The sequence below is a fragment of the Colossoma macropomum genome, unplaced genomic scaffold (assembly GCF_904425465.1).
Source record: "Colossoma macropomum unplaced genomic scaffold, Colossoma_macropomum, whole genome shotgun sequence".
Lineage (NCBI taxonomy): Eukaryota > Metazoa > Chordata > Actinopteri > Characiformes > Serrasalmidae > Colossoma > Colossoma macropomum.
The window spans coordinates 28488872-28506743 of NW_023494806.1; the positions used below are offsets into that span (position 1 = coordinate 28488872).

The 17872-nt window shown below is 43.6% G+C and overlaps 3 protein-coding genes across 4 annotated transcripts in view; 2 read left to right on the top strand and 1 right to left on the bottom strand.

The window, feature by feature from the left end:
* The window catches only part of LOC118827049 (nipped-B-like protein A), a 39550-nt gene extending 37218 nt beyond the window's left edge, over window positions 1-2332 (top strand). The window contains exon 37 of the mRNA XM_036598263.1: window positions 519-2332. Within this exon, the coding sequence (XP_036454156.1) occupies window positions 519-887 (369 nt within the window). The 3' untranslated portion in view covers window positions 888-2332. The remainder of the gene's footprint in view (window positions 1-518) is intronic.
* Window positions 2333-7572: 5240 nt separating this feature from the next.
* LOC118827050 (glial cell line-derived neurotrophic factor) lies at window positions 7573-9674 on the bottom strand. Its single transcript, XM_036598264.1, has 2 exons — window positions 9626-9674; window positions 7573-7937 (listed from the first exon to the last, which is right to left on the bottom strand). The coding sequence occupies exons 1-2, from the start codon at window positions 9672-9674 to the stop codon at window positions 7573-7575; spliced, it is 414 nt and encodes a 137-aa protein (XP_036454157.1).
* Window positions 9675-9989: 315 nt separating this feature from the next.
* Window positions 9990-13117, top strand: LOC118827211. 2 transcript variants are annotated; one of them, XM_036598491.1, is made up of 2 exons: window positions 9990-10057; window positions 11219-13117. In XM_036598491.1, the coding sequence occupies exon 2, from the start codon at window positions 11254-11256 to the stop codon at window positions 12148-12150; it is 897 nt and encodes a 298-aa protein (XP_036454384.1). In that variant the 5' UTR covers window positions 9990-10057; window positions 11219-11253; the 3' UTR covers window positions 12151-13117. The 2 variants fall into 2 exon arrangements, with proteins under 2 accessions (XP_036454384.1, XP_036454385.1); XM_036598492.1 differs by having other exon boundaries at window positions 9993-10057; window positions 11222-13117.
* The last annotated feature ends 4755 nt before the right edge of the window (window positions 13118-17872 follow it).

A 17872-nucleotide genomic window follows, 5' to 3' on the forward strand; every position in this document is an offset into this window, starting at 1 on the left:
CCACCCATTCAGTCTACTGCAGTTTAGCTCCACCCATTCAGTCTACAGCAGTTTAGCTCCACCCATTCAGTCTACAGCAGTTTAGCTCCACCATTCAGTCTACAGCAGTTTAGCTCCACCATTCAGTCTACAGCAGTTTAGCACCACCCATTCAGTCTACAGCAGTTTAGCTCCACCATTCAGTCTACAGCAGTTTAGCACCACCCATTCAGTCTACAGCAGTTTAGCTCCACCATTCAGCTACAGCAATTTAGCTCCACCATTCAGTCTACAGCAGTTTAGCTCCACCCATTCAGTCTACAGCAGTTTAGCTCCACCATTCAGCTACAGCAGTTTAGCTTCACCATTCAGCTACAGCAGTTTAGCTCCACCATTCAGCTACAGCAGTTTAGCTTCACCATTCAGCTACAGCAGTTTAGCTCCACCATTCAGCTACAGCAGTTTAGCTCCACCACTCAGCTATTCAAATATGTGGTGTGTAGCTGAACTTTAACGCTGAGCTTTTGCGCCCCCTGCAGGCGAGTCGGCGCGGGAGGAGAGCCGCAGACAGCGCAGACACTCTGCAGGCCAACCTAAACGAATCGGTCAGCGCGCTGGACATCATAGCCATCCACTGTCCACGGTACAGGGACCGCCCCCAGCTGGCCAGGGTCATCCAGCGCATCTCTGAGGGCTACAGCGTCCAGTGGATGGCCGGCTCGTACTCCAGCCCCTGGTCCGAGGCCAAGCGCAGAGACGGACGCAAGCTGGTGCCGTGGATGGAAACCATCCGCGAATCAGACATCGTCTACAAAAAAATCACACTGACCAGCGGCAACAAGATCAGCCACAAACTGGCCCAGACACTGCGGGGCATTTACGCCAACAGAGACCGGAACTCCAGCTAATCCGCACAGACCACCACATCACACACACACACACACACACACACACACACACACACACACACACACACACATTAACAACAGAGACGCACCGGAATCTCAGTCACCCAAAGCTTGTGGCCCAAAACAGTCAAAAATGGCACTTTTGGTTTTCGGCCTAAAGAGATAAACAGCCAAGAAGTTTGACTGAAGAAACCAAAACACAGAACACAACAGACAGCGACCTGCTCTGGATCCTCGTTCCGCTCCTCAGGGGCAAATAATGCCCTCATGTCCAAAATCCTCCATAATTAAACAGTTAAGATGTAAACAGACTCATTTAGAGTCGTTCAGAGTCATTCAGAGTGGTTTGGTGTGAAACGCTCTGTTCTAGATAAACTTACCGAGTCAGAACTGTTCACAGTGGTGGTGATGGGAACCAGACGTCCACCTCTAAAAGCTCCCTCACAGAAAGTTCCTACAGTAAATGGTTATGAATTCACTGCCTGATGACTGAGACACTGTTTTATGATAGTTTAGAGAACTTAAACTCCATTCATGGTGGAGGGATACATGCAGGGCGCTGTGAGGCAAAATAGTCCCCAAAGAAAACTTAATATTTCAGATTTTCCACTATTTTCATCATCAACATTCATATAAACTCAGAAGACTCGTGTAGGTTCACTGGTGGTTCTGGATAGGAAATAAAATGTCTATATCTGTGTTGTAGTCATGGCGACCCCTGGTTCCTATCAGCACCACTGTAAAGACACCTGAACCATTTCACACCAAACTGCTCTGAATGTCTGTTCTGAGTTTTGGGGCTGTTTTAGGTTTTGGGCCCAGACTGGCTGCTGGTGTCGGTGCGTCTCTGTCCCGTTCAGGTTTGTGTCTGAGTTTAATCAGGACCAGACTGATCTCTGTCCGCTCACACACACTGCGCTGTGTTACACTACACACTCCTCCCCATGCTGTGTGTGTGTGTGTGTGTGTGTGTGTGTGTGTGTGTGTGTGTGTGTGTGTGTGTGTGTGAGGCGCTGGTGACTGAAATGGTGAAACATTTGTACGGGTGCTTTTTCGCTGCTGTGCAGCAGAACTCCCTTTGCTTTGATTTCTACTCCCTCTGTATCATAGTTTAACATAAAAATATTGTTTATATCTATAAAAGAAATTTAAATATTTACTGAATGTTGAAGAAAAATTAGTTTGTTGATGTTTTTACATTTTTTCCTTTCTTTCTTAGCGCCAGAAGGCTTTCTTATAGTTTGGCTCTTCCTCTGAACGGCGGATGATTCTTCTCTCTGTGGAGCTGTTTGTCCGTTTTTTGTACGATAGCAGGGTGTGGATGTAATTTATTGTGTAAAGCATGCAGTATGGAGCCCGGGGCAGCGGCCGCGCGCGATTGGCTGGAACGGCGGGTCCACTGATGGAATAAATACTGCAATAAATTTTCTACTTCTCTTAACTGACGCCTCTCTGTCCTGCTGTTCCCTCACAGAACTTCATATTCCAGGTCACAGCTGCTAGAACATGCTTTCTGTCCTGTTTTTACCAGAACCTCAAACACAAATTCCAAAAATCAAACTCAGTTCACCAGAAGCAGAGGAACAAATCACACAAACACGTCTGATCCACAAACACTGCTGATCATCAACTGAACACCAGTCGGTCAGTTCAGAACTCTGCTATCACAGGTGACCACCACATGAAGAAAAGTGTTACTAAGCATTCAGGTAAAGCTTCTATGAGTCGAGGGAAGAAGAACAACATGGAAAGTAGCTGTGGGGAGAGTAAAGATCAGACGTGTGCTGAGTGTTTATATAGAAATATATTCAGACGGAGAAACTGAGGCTTTATTGTGTCTCAGTCGACTGAGACAGACGACCTCATCTAACACATACGATGCTGTGTCCACCCTGAGTGGACACTGGGAGCAGGTCTACGGGGGGTTTCTCCACATCTTCACAAAAGGTGGTCTACCTCCTTTAAAGCAGGGTATCAGCCCAGCCTCGTATCTCCAAAACGGAGACCGTTGTTGTTGGTCCACTCGTTGCTAATAATTACAAAAATGTAAAAGTTACAATTTTTGTAAAAAAAGCAAAAACAAAGAAACGAAAGTGGAGACGTGCTGCTGTGTAACAAAGGGGATTTATTTGGCTTTTACAGTGTTCACTGCGTTTACACCTGCATGGAGTGACAGTGAGGAGAGGAACACAGTGGTGCCAGTGACCTGTAACACTGATCTTCAGAGCAGCTCAGATCTGACCCGCTTCTCTCATGGTACCATCAACTAGAACGAGGTGCATGATCGCTGGATGGATCTGGTCTCTAAAACGCCCACGATCGTCTTTATTTACTTTTCCTGCCGATCTCTGTTTTACATTTAAATATGTCAAAAATACAGAAGAGTCCATTTTAATGTGCTCGAACTGCGTTAATTACATGTTAACAGATGAGCTTGTTAGTCCTTAAACCACCACAGCTGTGCGTTACCTGTGTTCCGTTAGGAAGTGGAGTTTTGTGGCAGCTTTCTGTGACGGCAGGTTAACTGCACTCTAATCGCTGTTTTAGTTTTTACTGTCTAAACGTTTAAAAAAAGACTTTTCCTTTTGGTGATAGATGAAAATATTTAGGTGTTAGTGAGAGAAAAACTGCCTCAACAGGATTCTTCCCTGTAGAATTCCTCTTCTGGCGGATATAATGAGGAATTTCACCATGAGGAGGGATTTGGAGGAAACACAGCTCAGTATATTGTTTGCTAATTACCATCATGTTGTCTTGCAGCACTGCTGCTGCAGTATGCAAATGAGCCTGTATAACCGATCACAGTTCCAGATTCCTCTGGGTGTTTGTATGAATGAAGACGTTCACATGATCCAAACCATTTCAGACAGTCGTAGTGCGGAGCTCTTTATTCTGCAGTACTTTTGAATTTACCAGAAGAAAAATATTTTTTGGTCTACAGAAATATTTTTTTAGATTTTCAATGCAAAGCTACCATTAGATGGAGTGTGTGGGTATTTTTGAACATACAACCCCAATTCCAAAAAGGTTGAGACGCTGTGTAAAACGTAAATAAATGTAAATAAAAACAGAATGCAATGATTTGTAAATCTCACAGACCCATATTTTATTCATAATAGAACACAGAAAACATTTCAGATGTTCCAAGAGAGACATTTTACCATTCATGAAAAACTAAACTCGTTTAGAGCTTGATGGCAGAAACACATCTCAAAAAAGTTGGACAGGGCAACAAAAGGCTGGAAAAGTAAGTGGTACTAATAAAAAACAGCTGGAGGAGCAGTTTGCAACTGAGTTGACTGATTGACTACATGACTGAGTATAAAAAGCGTTTTAGAGAGGCGGAGTCTCTCAGAAGCAAAGATGGGCAGAGGTTCACCAATCTGCCAAAAACTGCATCTAAACCTTGTGGAACAGTTTCAGAAAAATGTTCCTCAACATAAAATTGGAAAAACTACAAGTACATAATCTACAGTACCTAATATCATCAAAAGATTCAGAGAATCTGGAGAAATCCCTGTACGCAAGGGATGAGGCCAACGGTCAGTATTGGATGCTCATGATCTTCGGGCCCTCAGGCAGCACTGTACTGTACTGGAAATCACTGCATGAGCTCAGGAACACTTCCAGAAATCTGTGAACACGACATGAAATCTACAAATGCAAGTTAAAGCTGTATCATGCAAAGAAGAAACCATATGTCAACACGATCCAGAAACACTGCCGTCTTCTCTGGGCCAAACTCATTTAAAATGGACTGAGGCAAAATGGAAAACTCTTCTGTGGTCAGACGAATCAAAATTTGAAATTCTTTTTGGATTAGGGTTAGACCATCCAGCTTGTTATCAGCGCACAGTTCAAAAGCCTGTATCTCTGATGGTCCGGGGCTGCATTAGTGCCTCTGGCGTGGGCAGCTTACACATCTGGAAAGCCTCTATCAATGCTGAACAGTATACAGAGGTTTTAGAACAACATCTGCTCCCATCCAGACAGCGTCTCTTTCAGGGAAGGCCTTCATATTTCAGTAAGACAATAAACCACATACTGCATCCATCACAACAGCATGGCTTCACAGAAGAAGAGTCCAGGTGCTGAACTGACCTGCCTGCAGTCCAGACCTTTCACCAACAGAAAACATTTGGAGCATAATAAAATGAAAAATCCATCGAAGAAGACTCAGAACTGTGGAGCAGCTAGAATCCTACATCAGACAAGAATGGGACAACATTCCTCTCCCAAAAGCTGGCTGAGTCGTGGTCTATTGAGGGGACGCCGGCTGTGTCGTGGTCTATTGAGGGGACGCCGGCTGTGTCGTGGTCTATTGAGAGGACGCCGGCTGTGTCGTGGTCTATTGAGGGGACGCCGGCTGTGTCGTGGTCTATTGAGGGGACGCCGGCTGTGTCGTAGTCAGTTGAGGGGACGCCGGCTGTGTCGTGGTCTATTGAGGGGACGCCGGCTGTGTCGTAGTCTATTGAGGGGACGCCGGCTGTGTCGTGGTCTATTGAGGGGACGCCGGCTGTGTCGTAGTCTATTGAGGGGACGCCGGCTGTGTCGTAGTCAGTTGAGGGGACGCCGGCTGTGTCGTAGTCTATTGATGCTTTTTTAATGCATTATAACACCTTTTCTAATGCAGTGTTGTTGCCCTGATACACTGATTTGACCTAATTTCATCTGAATTTCCAAGTTCTGCTTCTTTTCTGACTAATGTTTTCCAGACCTGGCTGAGATAAAAGCTTTCCTGATATTTGAGCTGGAACGTTGGACAGTGCAGTTATCAGCATTATAGACCTCTCAGCAACAAGAAGTAGATCATATTACCTCACAAACAGGATGTATAGTGAAATACTTCATCTTTACAAATGTATAATGTATCTATTAATGTATTACGATGTGAGAACAGCTGTACTTTTTGCATGTAAATAATCCAAAAACTATTCAGAAGAAAAAACTAAGTTAGTGACTTCTGATGGTAAGAACTAAATGGATTCTTGGTTTAAAGCCTTTTTGAAGTTTTTTCATTTTGAAACGAGTTAATAGGTTTGGGAGAAATGTAGGAGTACTACAACACACATATTTAAAAAATTACGTTTTGAAAACTGACTGATGGCATTTCTAAAACAAACGTTCTCCCAATCTGGTTTTCTAAAATATATTTTCTAATAAATCCTCCTGTGGGTTTAAGTTCTTACTGATGTACTGATATGTGTGCTCCGTCCTACTTTAGTCCTCTGAAACTCTGAGTTGGGCGTCCTGAACATACGAGGAGTGCTGAGAAAAAAAAACTAGAATCCTGCTCCTTATTTGAGGTCCTGAATGTGGGTGAATATAAAGGCAGCTGTTTAACCCAGTTTAGCTCAACGTTTACATTCATTTTATTAACAAATATATGCACAGGTTTTATGAGCCGCATCAGTCATGAACACGATAACTAAAAACATCCAGACAGTCGATTATAAAAGGTGATCAGTCTCAGAACAGATTCATTCATAATATAAAGGTACTGAACTACGTCAGCCTGAGTGCTCTGCACTGTGGGGGAGATTTAGTTATAGAGTGCAACGTCATCTGATCCCACCAGTTCTGTACATACCCTGTCAGAAGCTACGGCGCTAATAGTAGCTTTCTGCTACCAAGCTAACTTTAGCTGGTGCTAAACAAGTGTCTATCATTGTAAATGAGTGGCTCAGTTAGCAGTTTTACTACGCTTTAAACTTCCCACCACAGGACATCCTGTACAAAGTCTACAGACGTATCTAACTAAACTTCATGGCTGAGCTGCTGAGCATGTGGGCAAAACATGAATTCTGATTGGTTATCGCTCATTCATCAGCTGCACTGATTGGACTGCAGATAGAACCTTATATATCGTTTTGAAGGAGCCTAAAAATTCACCACAACAACAATAACAGACAGAAAATTGTAACTCAGTCTGTGAAATGCGGTGAACCACGACGTGTTTGGTGTCTGAAGTTTGGCGTACTGTTATCTGTGAAAAGGTTTGACCGAGTGGTTCGGCCGTCTGAGACCACGAGTTCGATCCCTGGAGATTCCTTATGGGTCTGGACTGGACTAAACTGGTCTAAGGCCATTTATACAGGTCTGGTGTTGGATTAGCTGATTGACCAGCACACCAGCATCCCAACCACAACATGTGCTGGTTTTTCTTGCAGGGATCCCACAGCCATCCCTGGCCAGGAGTCCAAGATGGCCCCTCCCCCATCTCTCAGCACAATGCTAGCCAATCCTGGTCCGTTAGCTGACATTACAGAATTAGCAGTTAGCGTTCTCCTTCAAGTGTGTTGAGCTACAATGACGTCGTGTTAGCAGCAGCTGGTGGAGCTTCACGTGTCTCAGAGGAAGAACGTGCTGGCCTTCACTCCCAGCTTGGAGGGGTTCTAGCTAATGTGGGGAAATGGACTAAAAAAAGAAATGGACAAAATTACAGATGTAATTCAGGCTTCAAAATAACGGCTACTACTGACGCACTTTCGTCCATTTTTATAAAACGAGTGGTCCAGAAGCTACGGTGTGAATAAGGTGGTTTATTAGCCATTTGTTAGCCTCGTAGCTCCAGTGCTCAACTAACAAATCAGTCCTCGGACCCCTCGGACCCCGAACACGCCTGGCTACATTTGGATTGAGCGGGAATTTGATTCCTCCTCAAACTCTCACTTTAACCAGCATCTCACACACATCCACATCGTCTGGCTGAGTGCTTTCTGAGTATGTGGTACAGCAGGTCGTCGCCCAGGAACGCCAGGTGGCGCTCGTATGCAGTCGGTCTGCAGCAGGCTGTAGGTGGCGCCCCCTGCAGGATGCTCCTGCGGCCTGTGGCTAGTCTGGTGAGGATTCTGTCGTAGTTGGTGATGGAGTTGAGGCACGGGCCGCTGCAGTAGCGGAACACGAGCTCCTCCTGGCTGAGGTAACCCAGCCCCAGCTCCGAAACCTTCACCTGCACCTGCCTCAGACCACACCTGCCCCGCCCTGCAGAACCCCGCGGCGCAGGTGACCTCTGCAGCTTCAGCTCAGCCCGCAGGGAAGACAGAGAGTCTGAAAGAGAGAGAGAGACTGATTAGGTTAGCAGTGTGATTCTGTTGCTTTAACCATGAATATACACATCGTAGGTCTAGGTAGCCACCGGAGGGCGCTCTACTGAAGCTACTGTTCCAGCTGCAAATCCTGCCCCAAAGTAAGTGCCCCCTATACACCTATATGCATATATGCATATATACAGTGCGTTATTTTGTTTTAGGAAAAACACTCTGACCGTCCGATGGGCTGTAATACGCTGTGACCTGTGGTTTTTAATGACTTCATTATGTGTGTAAGTGCTTGAAGGTCAGCAGTGTTGTGGTAATGGAACAAACTCAATTAACTAAGAACGTGTTCTAGCGCTTCAGCAAATCCAACGTCCATCAAACAGTCCGTTACCCAATGAGATAACAGCTGTCAGTTGTCATGAAACTTTGCATTCTATGAATAAAGATGTCAGAATGTTTTGTAACCCTGAAATGAGGTGATGTTGCAGGAAAACACAGTAAGTTTCAGCTTTTGGTAACACATTTACAGCGTCTCCATAGACAGCCAGTCACTTAGTCAGTGAGCCGGCCGGAGCGCCAAGAAACGGAACCACAGATTAAACTTCACTTACAGCCTAATTAACCACTCTGATCAGGAGAGGCGGCGTAATCACGTTCCGGAGGGACGCAGAGCCGGGGGCTCCTGAGCGCCGCCCTCCAGCGTGAACAGCTGGAACAGCTGATTTATTCTCAGCGCTGATATGATGATGTGACTAAACTGTGACTAAACTGTGACTAAACTGTGACTAGACTGTGACTAAACTGTGACTAGACTGATAGTGACCGTGATTCTCTGTTCCGCTGTGTTTTTCACTGTAAGCTGTTCTGAACAGTGATGACCCCTCTGACCCCTCTGACCCTCGAGAGCATTTCAGTTCCTGTGCTGGGTGTGTTTAGAGCTCCTGCTGCTGCTGATAGAGACACACACTCACACACAGCCGGTCGAATGATTCAGCACTGATGAGTTTCAGATGTACCGAAGACGCGTTCCGGCCCAGTTTAACCACCCCGGCCCGGTTCTTTGGCTCCAGTACAGATTTGGGCGTCCCTAATGTCTGTTCTGTTGAAGGAGTATTAAAGTTCAAGGGGAAAAAATCCCAGCTCACCAGATTCAAACTGTTTTTTTTGTTTTCAAAATACAAAATTCTCTTTCTGCTGTGTTTATTTATTTGTATTTATTGTAATGATGCACAGTAAACACACACAGACTGCTCAGATAAACAGTGCTGAGTATATTTCATCTTTAAAACGGGGACAGAAACACATTACTATGACATTCTTAATGTGTTCTCAGTAATTTGGAGCATTTCTATCGGTCCATTCTTCATGAAATGCCTTCACAGTGTATCCATATCAGTTTCTACAGTGTGAAAATGCTCATTGGTCTTTACGCTGTGTGTAAGTTTCATGATGAATGGACCGAATTTACTTGGAAAGCGTCTGGTTCCACTGACTTACATTAAGAGCTCAGGATGTTTTTCTCCTCCTGTGAAGTTCGTTTTGGAGATACGAGGTTTAGCAGTGATGTATGTATTTATATATATGTGTGTATTTCTGGTGGTGGTGTTGATTCACTGATCAGCCCCTGAGTCATGGCAGTGACTGTGGGTTTAAAGGCCGTGTTTAGGGATGTTAAAGAGGGATTTTTAGACCTGTTACCTGTTTTGGAGACACAGTCCAAGTCTGACTCTGCTGACCCGCTGACCATGTCAGTCAGGTGTGCTGGGTTTAGACCTTCTACAGAACACTGATACGGTTCTACTGCGCTGTCAGTAAGAACCTGCAGATACGTCAAACAGCTGTGGTATCAGGAGTGATGATAATGGAGGGCGAGGCTCTCAGAGACCGTCTGAAGGCTGAACAACAGGCAGTGGAACCACTGATAGGCAGAGGGAAAGTTTTGGTGGGTTTTCAGTTGAAAAGACCATCAAAATGTCGGTTCTGCTTCCTGTTTTTTTGCTAATGAGATGGTAATGATGGCCTTCTAGTGCTATATAAGGAGGCGCTGGACACTGAGGCTGCACTCGGACCAGTTCTGACCTCAGTCTGGTGGTTTACACAGTCCTGCCTTCGCACGACGATAAGAACTGAGTGAGTATTATTATCATCATCATTATTATTATTATTATTATTATTATTATTAGTATTAAACTTTGTTTTAAGGTTGTTTCTCTGAGAGGCACTTAAATACGTTACAGTGACATTTCATCTTCAGCAGAGTTCTGGAAAGATCTCCATTCTAGTCTTAATCCTGGTCCAGGACTGATCATATCTAGATCTTGATGTGTTTGTGAACTGACTGCATATGAAATATATTTGTTTATATATTACAGACATGCACATATTTGATGTCCTTAAAATGCAAAATTGTTATAATGAAGGAAATATTGCAGTAAATGTTTAATACATAATTAGTTTATAGAAACGTTGTTTACATCCTGTTATAAACGTACATGATATCACTCTATGTAGTGTTTGATGTATTATCATTTTATCAAAATTAATATCCAAACATTGCAGAACTGAGTTAGCGTCTCAGTTACAGCCCACCAGAAATATTAGGTTATGTAATATCTAGATTTTGATGGATTGGTATATTAACCGTAAACGACATGTTTATTTCATCCTGTTTATTAGGAGCTTTTATCAAGATGAACAAACCTCAACATATTAAATTGAAATATTGCGTAATTAAATGAGAACATCTGAAAATCTTTGATGTGCTGTTAGCTTTTACACTTTAAGGCCTAAACGCTTATTTTTCTGTAAGAATTGTTAAAGAAGGTCTATTTATATGGTTTTAAGCAGCAATAACATGAATATAAAAGGAAATATTGGCCCAGAAAGGAATCAGTTTCAGGTTAATACACTCATAACACCATACAGAATCTTTAGAACACAGAGAAGAACCCAGCGTTCTCTGGAGAGCCTGGTCAGGTCACTGAACCATGGACTTCTCTGAAGTGCAGGAATGAGATGATGAAGTCTTTCTCCCAAAAATGAGGTTCACCTCCTCTTCTGTATATAAGCAGGTGATCCTTCAGTCCAGCATCCAGTAGAATACGTCCATTTCATTGGTGACTGTTTTATCTTATGAACACGTTTTTGCCCAAATGTTATTTATTAACGGAGGAAATTGAGAGATGTTGAAATTTGGCAGATATGATTAAGTGGCCTCCACATACCCTTATGACTCTACCCTGCAGAGACAGCCTATTACGGTCTAAATTGGCTTCTTTTCCTTTTTTACAGCAGCTACTTTACTCGTCAATCCATCGAAACCCAAAATGACATCAATCCACAACCAGCCAATCACAGAAATCCAGATCTCCCTGAACAAGGAGCAGGAGGACAAGCTAGAAAAAGCAGGTTTCACCAGAGTTCCTGGTGACCTCAACAGCGGCACTTCTGGGCCCGTGGAGTTCCTGTGGTACAGAAGAGGGACCAGCAGAGCGGTCACCAGAGTCCAGTTCTCCTTCATGGAAGAGATGAACGAAGGTCTGACTGCCTCCGGCTTCACCCTGATCAACAAGAACATCAACACCGGCACCTCAGGAAACCCCATATTCCTGTGGTACTTGAGTTGCACCACTCAGTTCGACTCCCCCGTCCTGGACCTGAAGGTGACCACCAAGGTGGAGGAGGAGCCGGAGCTGTTCCTCAACGGCTGGGAGCGCATGGGCCTCGACTTGAACCGCAACGCTGGTGGACATCCAGTTTACGTCTGGCTGTTAAGGGAAGCGACTACATACATCTGCAGCATCACGGCCACCCTGAGTTTCTCTGAAGACAAAGAGCTGTTCCAGCAGGGCTACGTCCGTGTGGACGAAGACACCAACCGCGGAGCGTTTCCTATCGGTTCTGCAGTGTTCCCCTGGTTCCGCCAAACCAAGATCAAAGGTGAAGGCATCACTGAAATAGATGTTTCTCTGAATAGAGAACAGGAGATCGAGCTGCAGGCCAAGGGCTTCACGAAGGTCGATAAAGACCTCAACGAGGTCGCCAATGGAGACCCTGTGTACCTGTGGTACATGCACAGCCAGGCTCCTGCCATCCAGTTCCTCACCGTGTTAGTCGGTGAAGTCGCTCTGAGCGTCTATAAAAGAGCCGGCGTCTGCAACATCGTGGAGAAAAACCTCAACAGCGGCAATAATGGAGTTTCCCTTTACATCGCATACAAGTAAGAGTGGCCAGATAGTGTGGGGTCCAGCAGGGGACAGGGGAGGGTAGTAGGGGTCACTCAAGTCTAACTTCATTTATTGCAGCTTTTACTAATATAACTCCATTTATTACTCTGCACACAAACAGACAGTGCTGTGAAAACGTTTTGGGCACCTGAGAAACTTTGAAGTGTAAATGTGTTTATCTGAGCAGTCGGCCTTTATTTGCTCAGTGAAATTAGAGTAAACACAGAACATCAACACAGTAAGCAGTGATGTTATGAATATGTATGTATTTGTTTAACTGTTTCCAGGCCTCTCCTTGACGAAGCCCTGTATTCCCTGAGTTTACCATCCAAATTTAACATGAATTCTGGAGGCATTCAGCAGGAATATGGAACCAGACTTTGCCTTTCAAACTAGATCAACTACTTTGTAAAAAGCGGTTTTAAATAGTGTTTTTCGGTCCTTAAAATGTTTTGTACAGCACTGTAGCTCCATTTATTACAGCACTCCCATGCAGTGGACGGAATAATCACCACTCCTTTTAAATATGGTCACATAATCTATCTCTCCCTGCACTGTTTCAACTTAATGCTATCTTAGAAAGCTTAGTTCGCCTGTGAAGGGCTGATGTGATTGGGTGATTTCGTGTGCACGTGTTGTACATATCAGTATATTCAGCACAGTGATTCTCATCTGGAATACGGGCTGGTCCCACGAAAACACGGAACATCTACAGCCTCAGCCTCAGCATCACCTTCAGTGATCGAGAAACATCCTTTACTTCCACCTCTAACATTTCACAATCTGGAAAACAATCTGCACCCGTGAAAGTTGAGAGGACCTCGGACTAAACAGCCCAAATCAGCGCTGACAGTTAAAGCCGTGTGAAGATTGTATCTGTTGGAGTGAATAATGTAAACGATGTGTTCATCTCATCCTCTGCATTTCTGTTCTTTCTCTGATTAAAGCATCATAAAAGACTGTCTTCTGCGTCTGATTATATCAGTAATGCTCTGCATGGGTTTATTATTATTATTTCACATTCAGATTTCAGTTTCTGAAGCACTGCTAACAGCAGCTAAATATGAAAAATGTTCATGTCTAGTTTAACTTTACAGATTATTAGCTGAGTGTAAAAATGTCCTACTTTGGGCAGCAGCGCTCATTACTACCTTCTCCTCCAGCCTCAGGGTCCGATTCTCACACAGAGGTTACAGCTTCAGAAACAAGTTACTGAAGTGCTTTACAGTGAAATTAAACACACAAACAGCACATTAATCACCACCTAGTTTCCCCAGACAGAAATCAAAATAAAAATGTTCCTGTGCAGATTTGACCTGGTGTCATTATGAAGACTTTGCCATTGGCTGGGAAGATTTCATATAACAAACGGCAATCATGGTGAAGGTGATAGAGCCCTAACAAACACCTTACACATATCTGTAACAGTACAAACGGTTAAACGATATGCAGGTGAAGGTTAATGGACGGTCATGACCAGGTTCTCCACACAAGAGTTCTCTCAGCCTGATCACGAGGAAGGTGACATAGAAACCAGTAGTCACTTTAAATGAGCTGCAGAACGAGCTGATCCACAACCATCTCCTCTGCTAGACCCCTCACTGAACTCCTCTGATAACGACGAAGTTCAGAGATGAGACTCTAAAGTTCACACAAGAATTTAGACAAATCGGAACTCAAAAAATGGAACTGGTGATAATTCAGCTCATCATGTTTGGAGAAAGAAGCATCTGATCCTGGAAGCTCCCGCAGTGAAGCATGGTGGTGGGAGCATGAAGATCTGGAGCTGCTTCATAATCTGGAACCATGAGTGGAGCGATTGTAGAGGGAGATATTAGAAGAGAATTTAATCTCATCAGACAAGAAACCGAATCTGGGGAGAAGGTGGACGTTTCAACAACACAGTGACCCCAAGCGCACAGCCAGAGTAACCAGACTGGTTTCTAAAGACGAAGGTGAAGGAGTTTGAATGTCCTAGACAACCTTCTGACTTCAGTCCCACTGAAAATATATGGAAAAGTCCTTCAGAGTCTCTCTAATCTTGGGCAGTCATTGTTTGTTACTGCACACACTGAGACTAAACTGGTTTAGCTAGAACTCTCTCCTGAGTGCAGCGGTCAGGCTGAATCTGTCCATACAGAATGTAGATGACATGCAAATGAACTATGTAATTAATTATGTTAATACATTTAAATATTGAAGTGCTGTAAACTGGAAGAACCACAGAGCAGCAGTGATGCCTGTTGACTCCTGAGCATCAGGTAAGTGTAGAGTTTCAGTGCGAATCTCTCACTGACACCTGCTGTGGATTATAGACACTATCAGCAGGGCTTTGATGTGTCCAGTGTTGTTGCTGTTCAGGTAAATGAGAACACCTGGCGGTGCAGGTAATGAACACTGCTGGGACGTACGGCTCAGTGTGTAAGCTGAGACGGTGAGAAAGGCGTGTTTGTGGTTTGTCTCTGAGGTGTGTAACTCTACTCCTCCTCACTGCGCCACGGCAACAGTATCAGGTGTGACCTGAGATCACCTGTGAGAGAGAGATGATCCCAATCACTGTAACTACCACTGTACAGGTGATATGAGTGAACCTGTCAGCTCAGACAGATCATTTAAACATGTTCACCAATGATTAATAATAAAGACTGGACTCAGACTCGGACTCGCACCTATGAGACTCGAAACTCGACTCGGACTCGCACCTATGGGACTCGAAACTCGACTCGGACTCGCACCTATGGGACTCGAAACTCGACTTGGACTCGCACCTATGGGACTGGAAACTCGACTTGGACTCACACCTCAGAAGCTTGACTTGACTCAGACTCACACCTGAGAGACTCGAGACTCAGACTCACACCTCAGACTCGAGACTGGACACAGACTTAAGACTCGACTTAGATTCAAACCTCAGAGACTCAAGACTGGACACAGACTCACATCTTAGAGGCTCAAGACTCAATTCAGACTCACACCTGAGAGACTCGAGACTCAGACTCACACCTCAGACTCGAGACTGGACACAAACTTTAGACTCAACTTATCCCGGCCTTACACCAAACGACTTTTCAAGTGATTTCACAGTCGCAGACAGATATCCATGTCGGAATAAAATCACTTGTTAGAGTCGAGTCGCGCTCGCGTCCTCTCGATCGTTTGGTGTAAGGTAGCCAAGATGGCGGTCTTAAGTCAGTCTTTTTCTTGTCTTGACGCTGCGACAAAATCAACCGTGTTTAATATTATCGTAAGTTTAAGTCTTGGCTCATGCAAATAGTGACGCACCAGGGGCGATTGAGAGAGCGAGAGAGAGAGAGAGTGAGAGAGAGAGAGAGAGAGAGAGAGAGAGAGAGAATGCAGGCGTGACTGCCTGAAATCTCTGTAAACGGCAATTTCAATTCGATAATCATATTAACTTAACATGTAAACTGACTGCTTTAATAGTTCGGGTCCACTGAGCCTGTAACTCGTGAGGAAATGTGCAGAGGACTTTAAGAACGCCTTTACTGAAGAATCAATTATTTTCTATTTTTTTCTGTTACACTGGTTTCTTATTTTGTTTGTTTGTTTTTATGGTTTAGTTCGTGACACCCAGTCGGCAATGCTGAATCGCTGCATGTAGTGTTGGTGTGTAAATGTTTATATGAAATTTAAAAAGTATCAGCACATTTTACAGGTTAATTAAAGATTCTGGGTGATGATCCGCCAGAATATACAGCTCTACAGTGAACTACCCAGATCTTTACACACCCAGCCAGCGTATCCTCCCATCTGTACCACCATAGAGTGGAAGGAAAAGGGTTTATCTGCTTGTGAATTTCCACCAGGTGCATGATGGGGAATAATCTCAAATCTAGTTGCAGTCTTGTAAATAATGACACTGCAAGATTCCCAGTCTTTGTAAAATCATAGTCTCTGACTAAAAAACGCGACACTGTCTTTAGATGTGAGAGGGAGTCAGACTTTAGTCTCTCAAAGTCTTTTCAAAGTCTTCTAGTGTGTGGTTAGCATTAGATTCAAACCTCAGATACTCAAGACTGGACACAGATTTACACCTCAGCGACTCAGACTCACATCTCAGAGACTCTCTGACTCACTTTTTGTCTCTTTAATGGTCCTGACGTCATTAAGAGCTGCCATACTGACAGCAGTAATGTCTGAGTGATCAGTGCGACTCACGCTGGTGTTTTACTGAAGTTCTGGATTCCACTGTGAGCTGGTTCTGAGAGAACGGTTCTGGACACAGAGAATATCTGGTTCTGTACAGGTTCTGCAGAAGCAGCGGCTTAGAAGAAACACTGGAGATCATGATCAGAAGGACCAGGGTGATGTCCAGCAGCTTCATCTTTCACTGGGTGTCCATCGCAGAACCTGAAGGAGATACAGACAGATGGGTAGATAGAAAGATAGATAGACAGACAGACATAGATAGACAGACAGACAGACAGACAGACAGAAAGATAGATAGATAGATAGATAGATAGACAGATAGATAGATAGATAGATAGATAGAGAGGCAGACAGAGACAGAGAGACAGACAGATAGATAGATAGAGAGACCCACAGACAGACAGACAGACAGATAGATAGATAGATAGATAGATAGATAGATAGATAGATAGACAGATATATAGACAGATAGATAGATAGACAGATATATAGACAGATAGACAGATAGATAGATAGATAGATAGACAGATAGATAGACAGATAGATAGATAGATAGACAGATAGATAGATAGACAGATAGATAGATAGATAGATAGATAGATAGATAGATAGACAGATAGGTAGATAGATATATAGACAGATAGATAGATAGATAGACAGATAGATAGATAGATAGATAGATAGATAGACAGATAGATAGATAGACAGATAGATAGATAGATAGACAGATAGGTAGATAGATATATAGACAGATAGATAGATAGATAGACAGATAGGTAGATAGATATATAGACAGATAGATAGATAGATATATATATAGACAGATAGATAGATAGACAGATAGATAGATAGATAGACAGATAGGTAGATAGATATATAGACAGATAGATAGATAGATAGATATATAGACAGATAGATAGATAGACAGATAGATAGATAGATAGACAGATAGGTAGATAGATAGATAGATAGATAGACAGATAGATAGATAGATAGATAGATAGACAGATAGATAGACAGATATATAGACAGATAGATAGATAGACAGATAGATAGATAGATAGATAGATAGAAATGGCCCAAAGTTACTCAACCAGTTCCTTTTAAAAAGAGAACTTTTCTTCTTTCTCCTCTAAAGTTGCCGTTTTGGGTTGTTTTGTAATTCAGGTCAGTTGTTATGATGGTCTTATGCAGGTTTTATGTGGCGTTATGAATGCTGACCTACAGTAAAGTGTCACCTTTAAAAAGCTTAAAAAACTCTTGTTGTCCGATCACCTTCTATCAAATTGCTGTGATTTTGGCCTCTAAAACGTCTGATTTTGATGATGTCAGCGAGGCAGGGCAGTAATATCACCCAGTAATACGGCGTTTCTCTCCTCGCTCTGCCTCCACACCGCTGATCCTGACTCGGAGAGCCTCCCTGACACCGAGCGTCACTGATCCACCACAGTGGAAGGAGGATCAGTTACGGTTTCACGGTCGTGTTTATTTAATCGCCTCACTGTCAGTAATGGAGGAAACAGTAACGTACCGTTCACTGCGTCTCCAACAC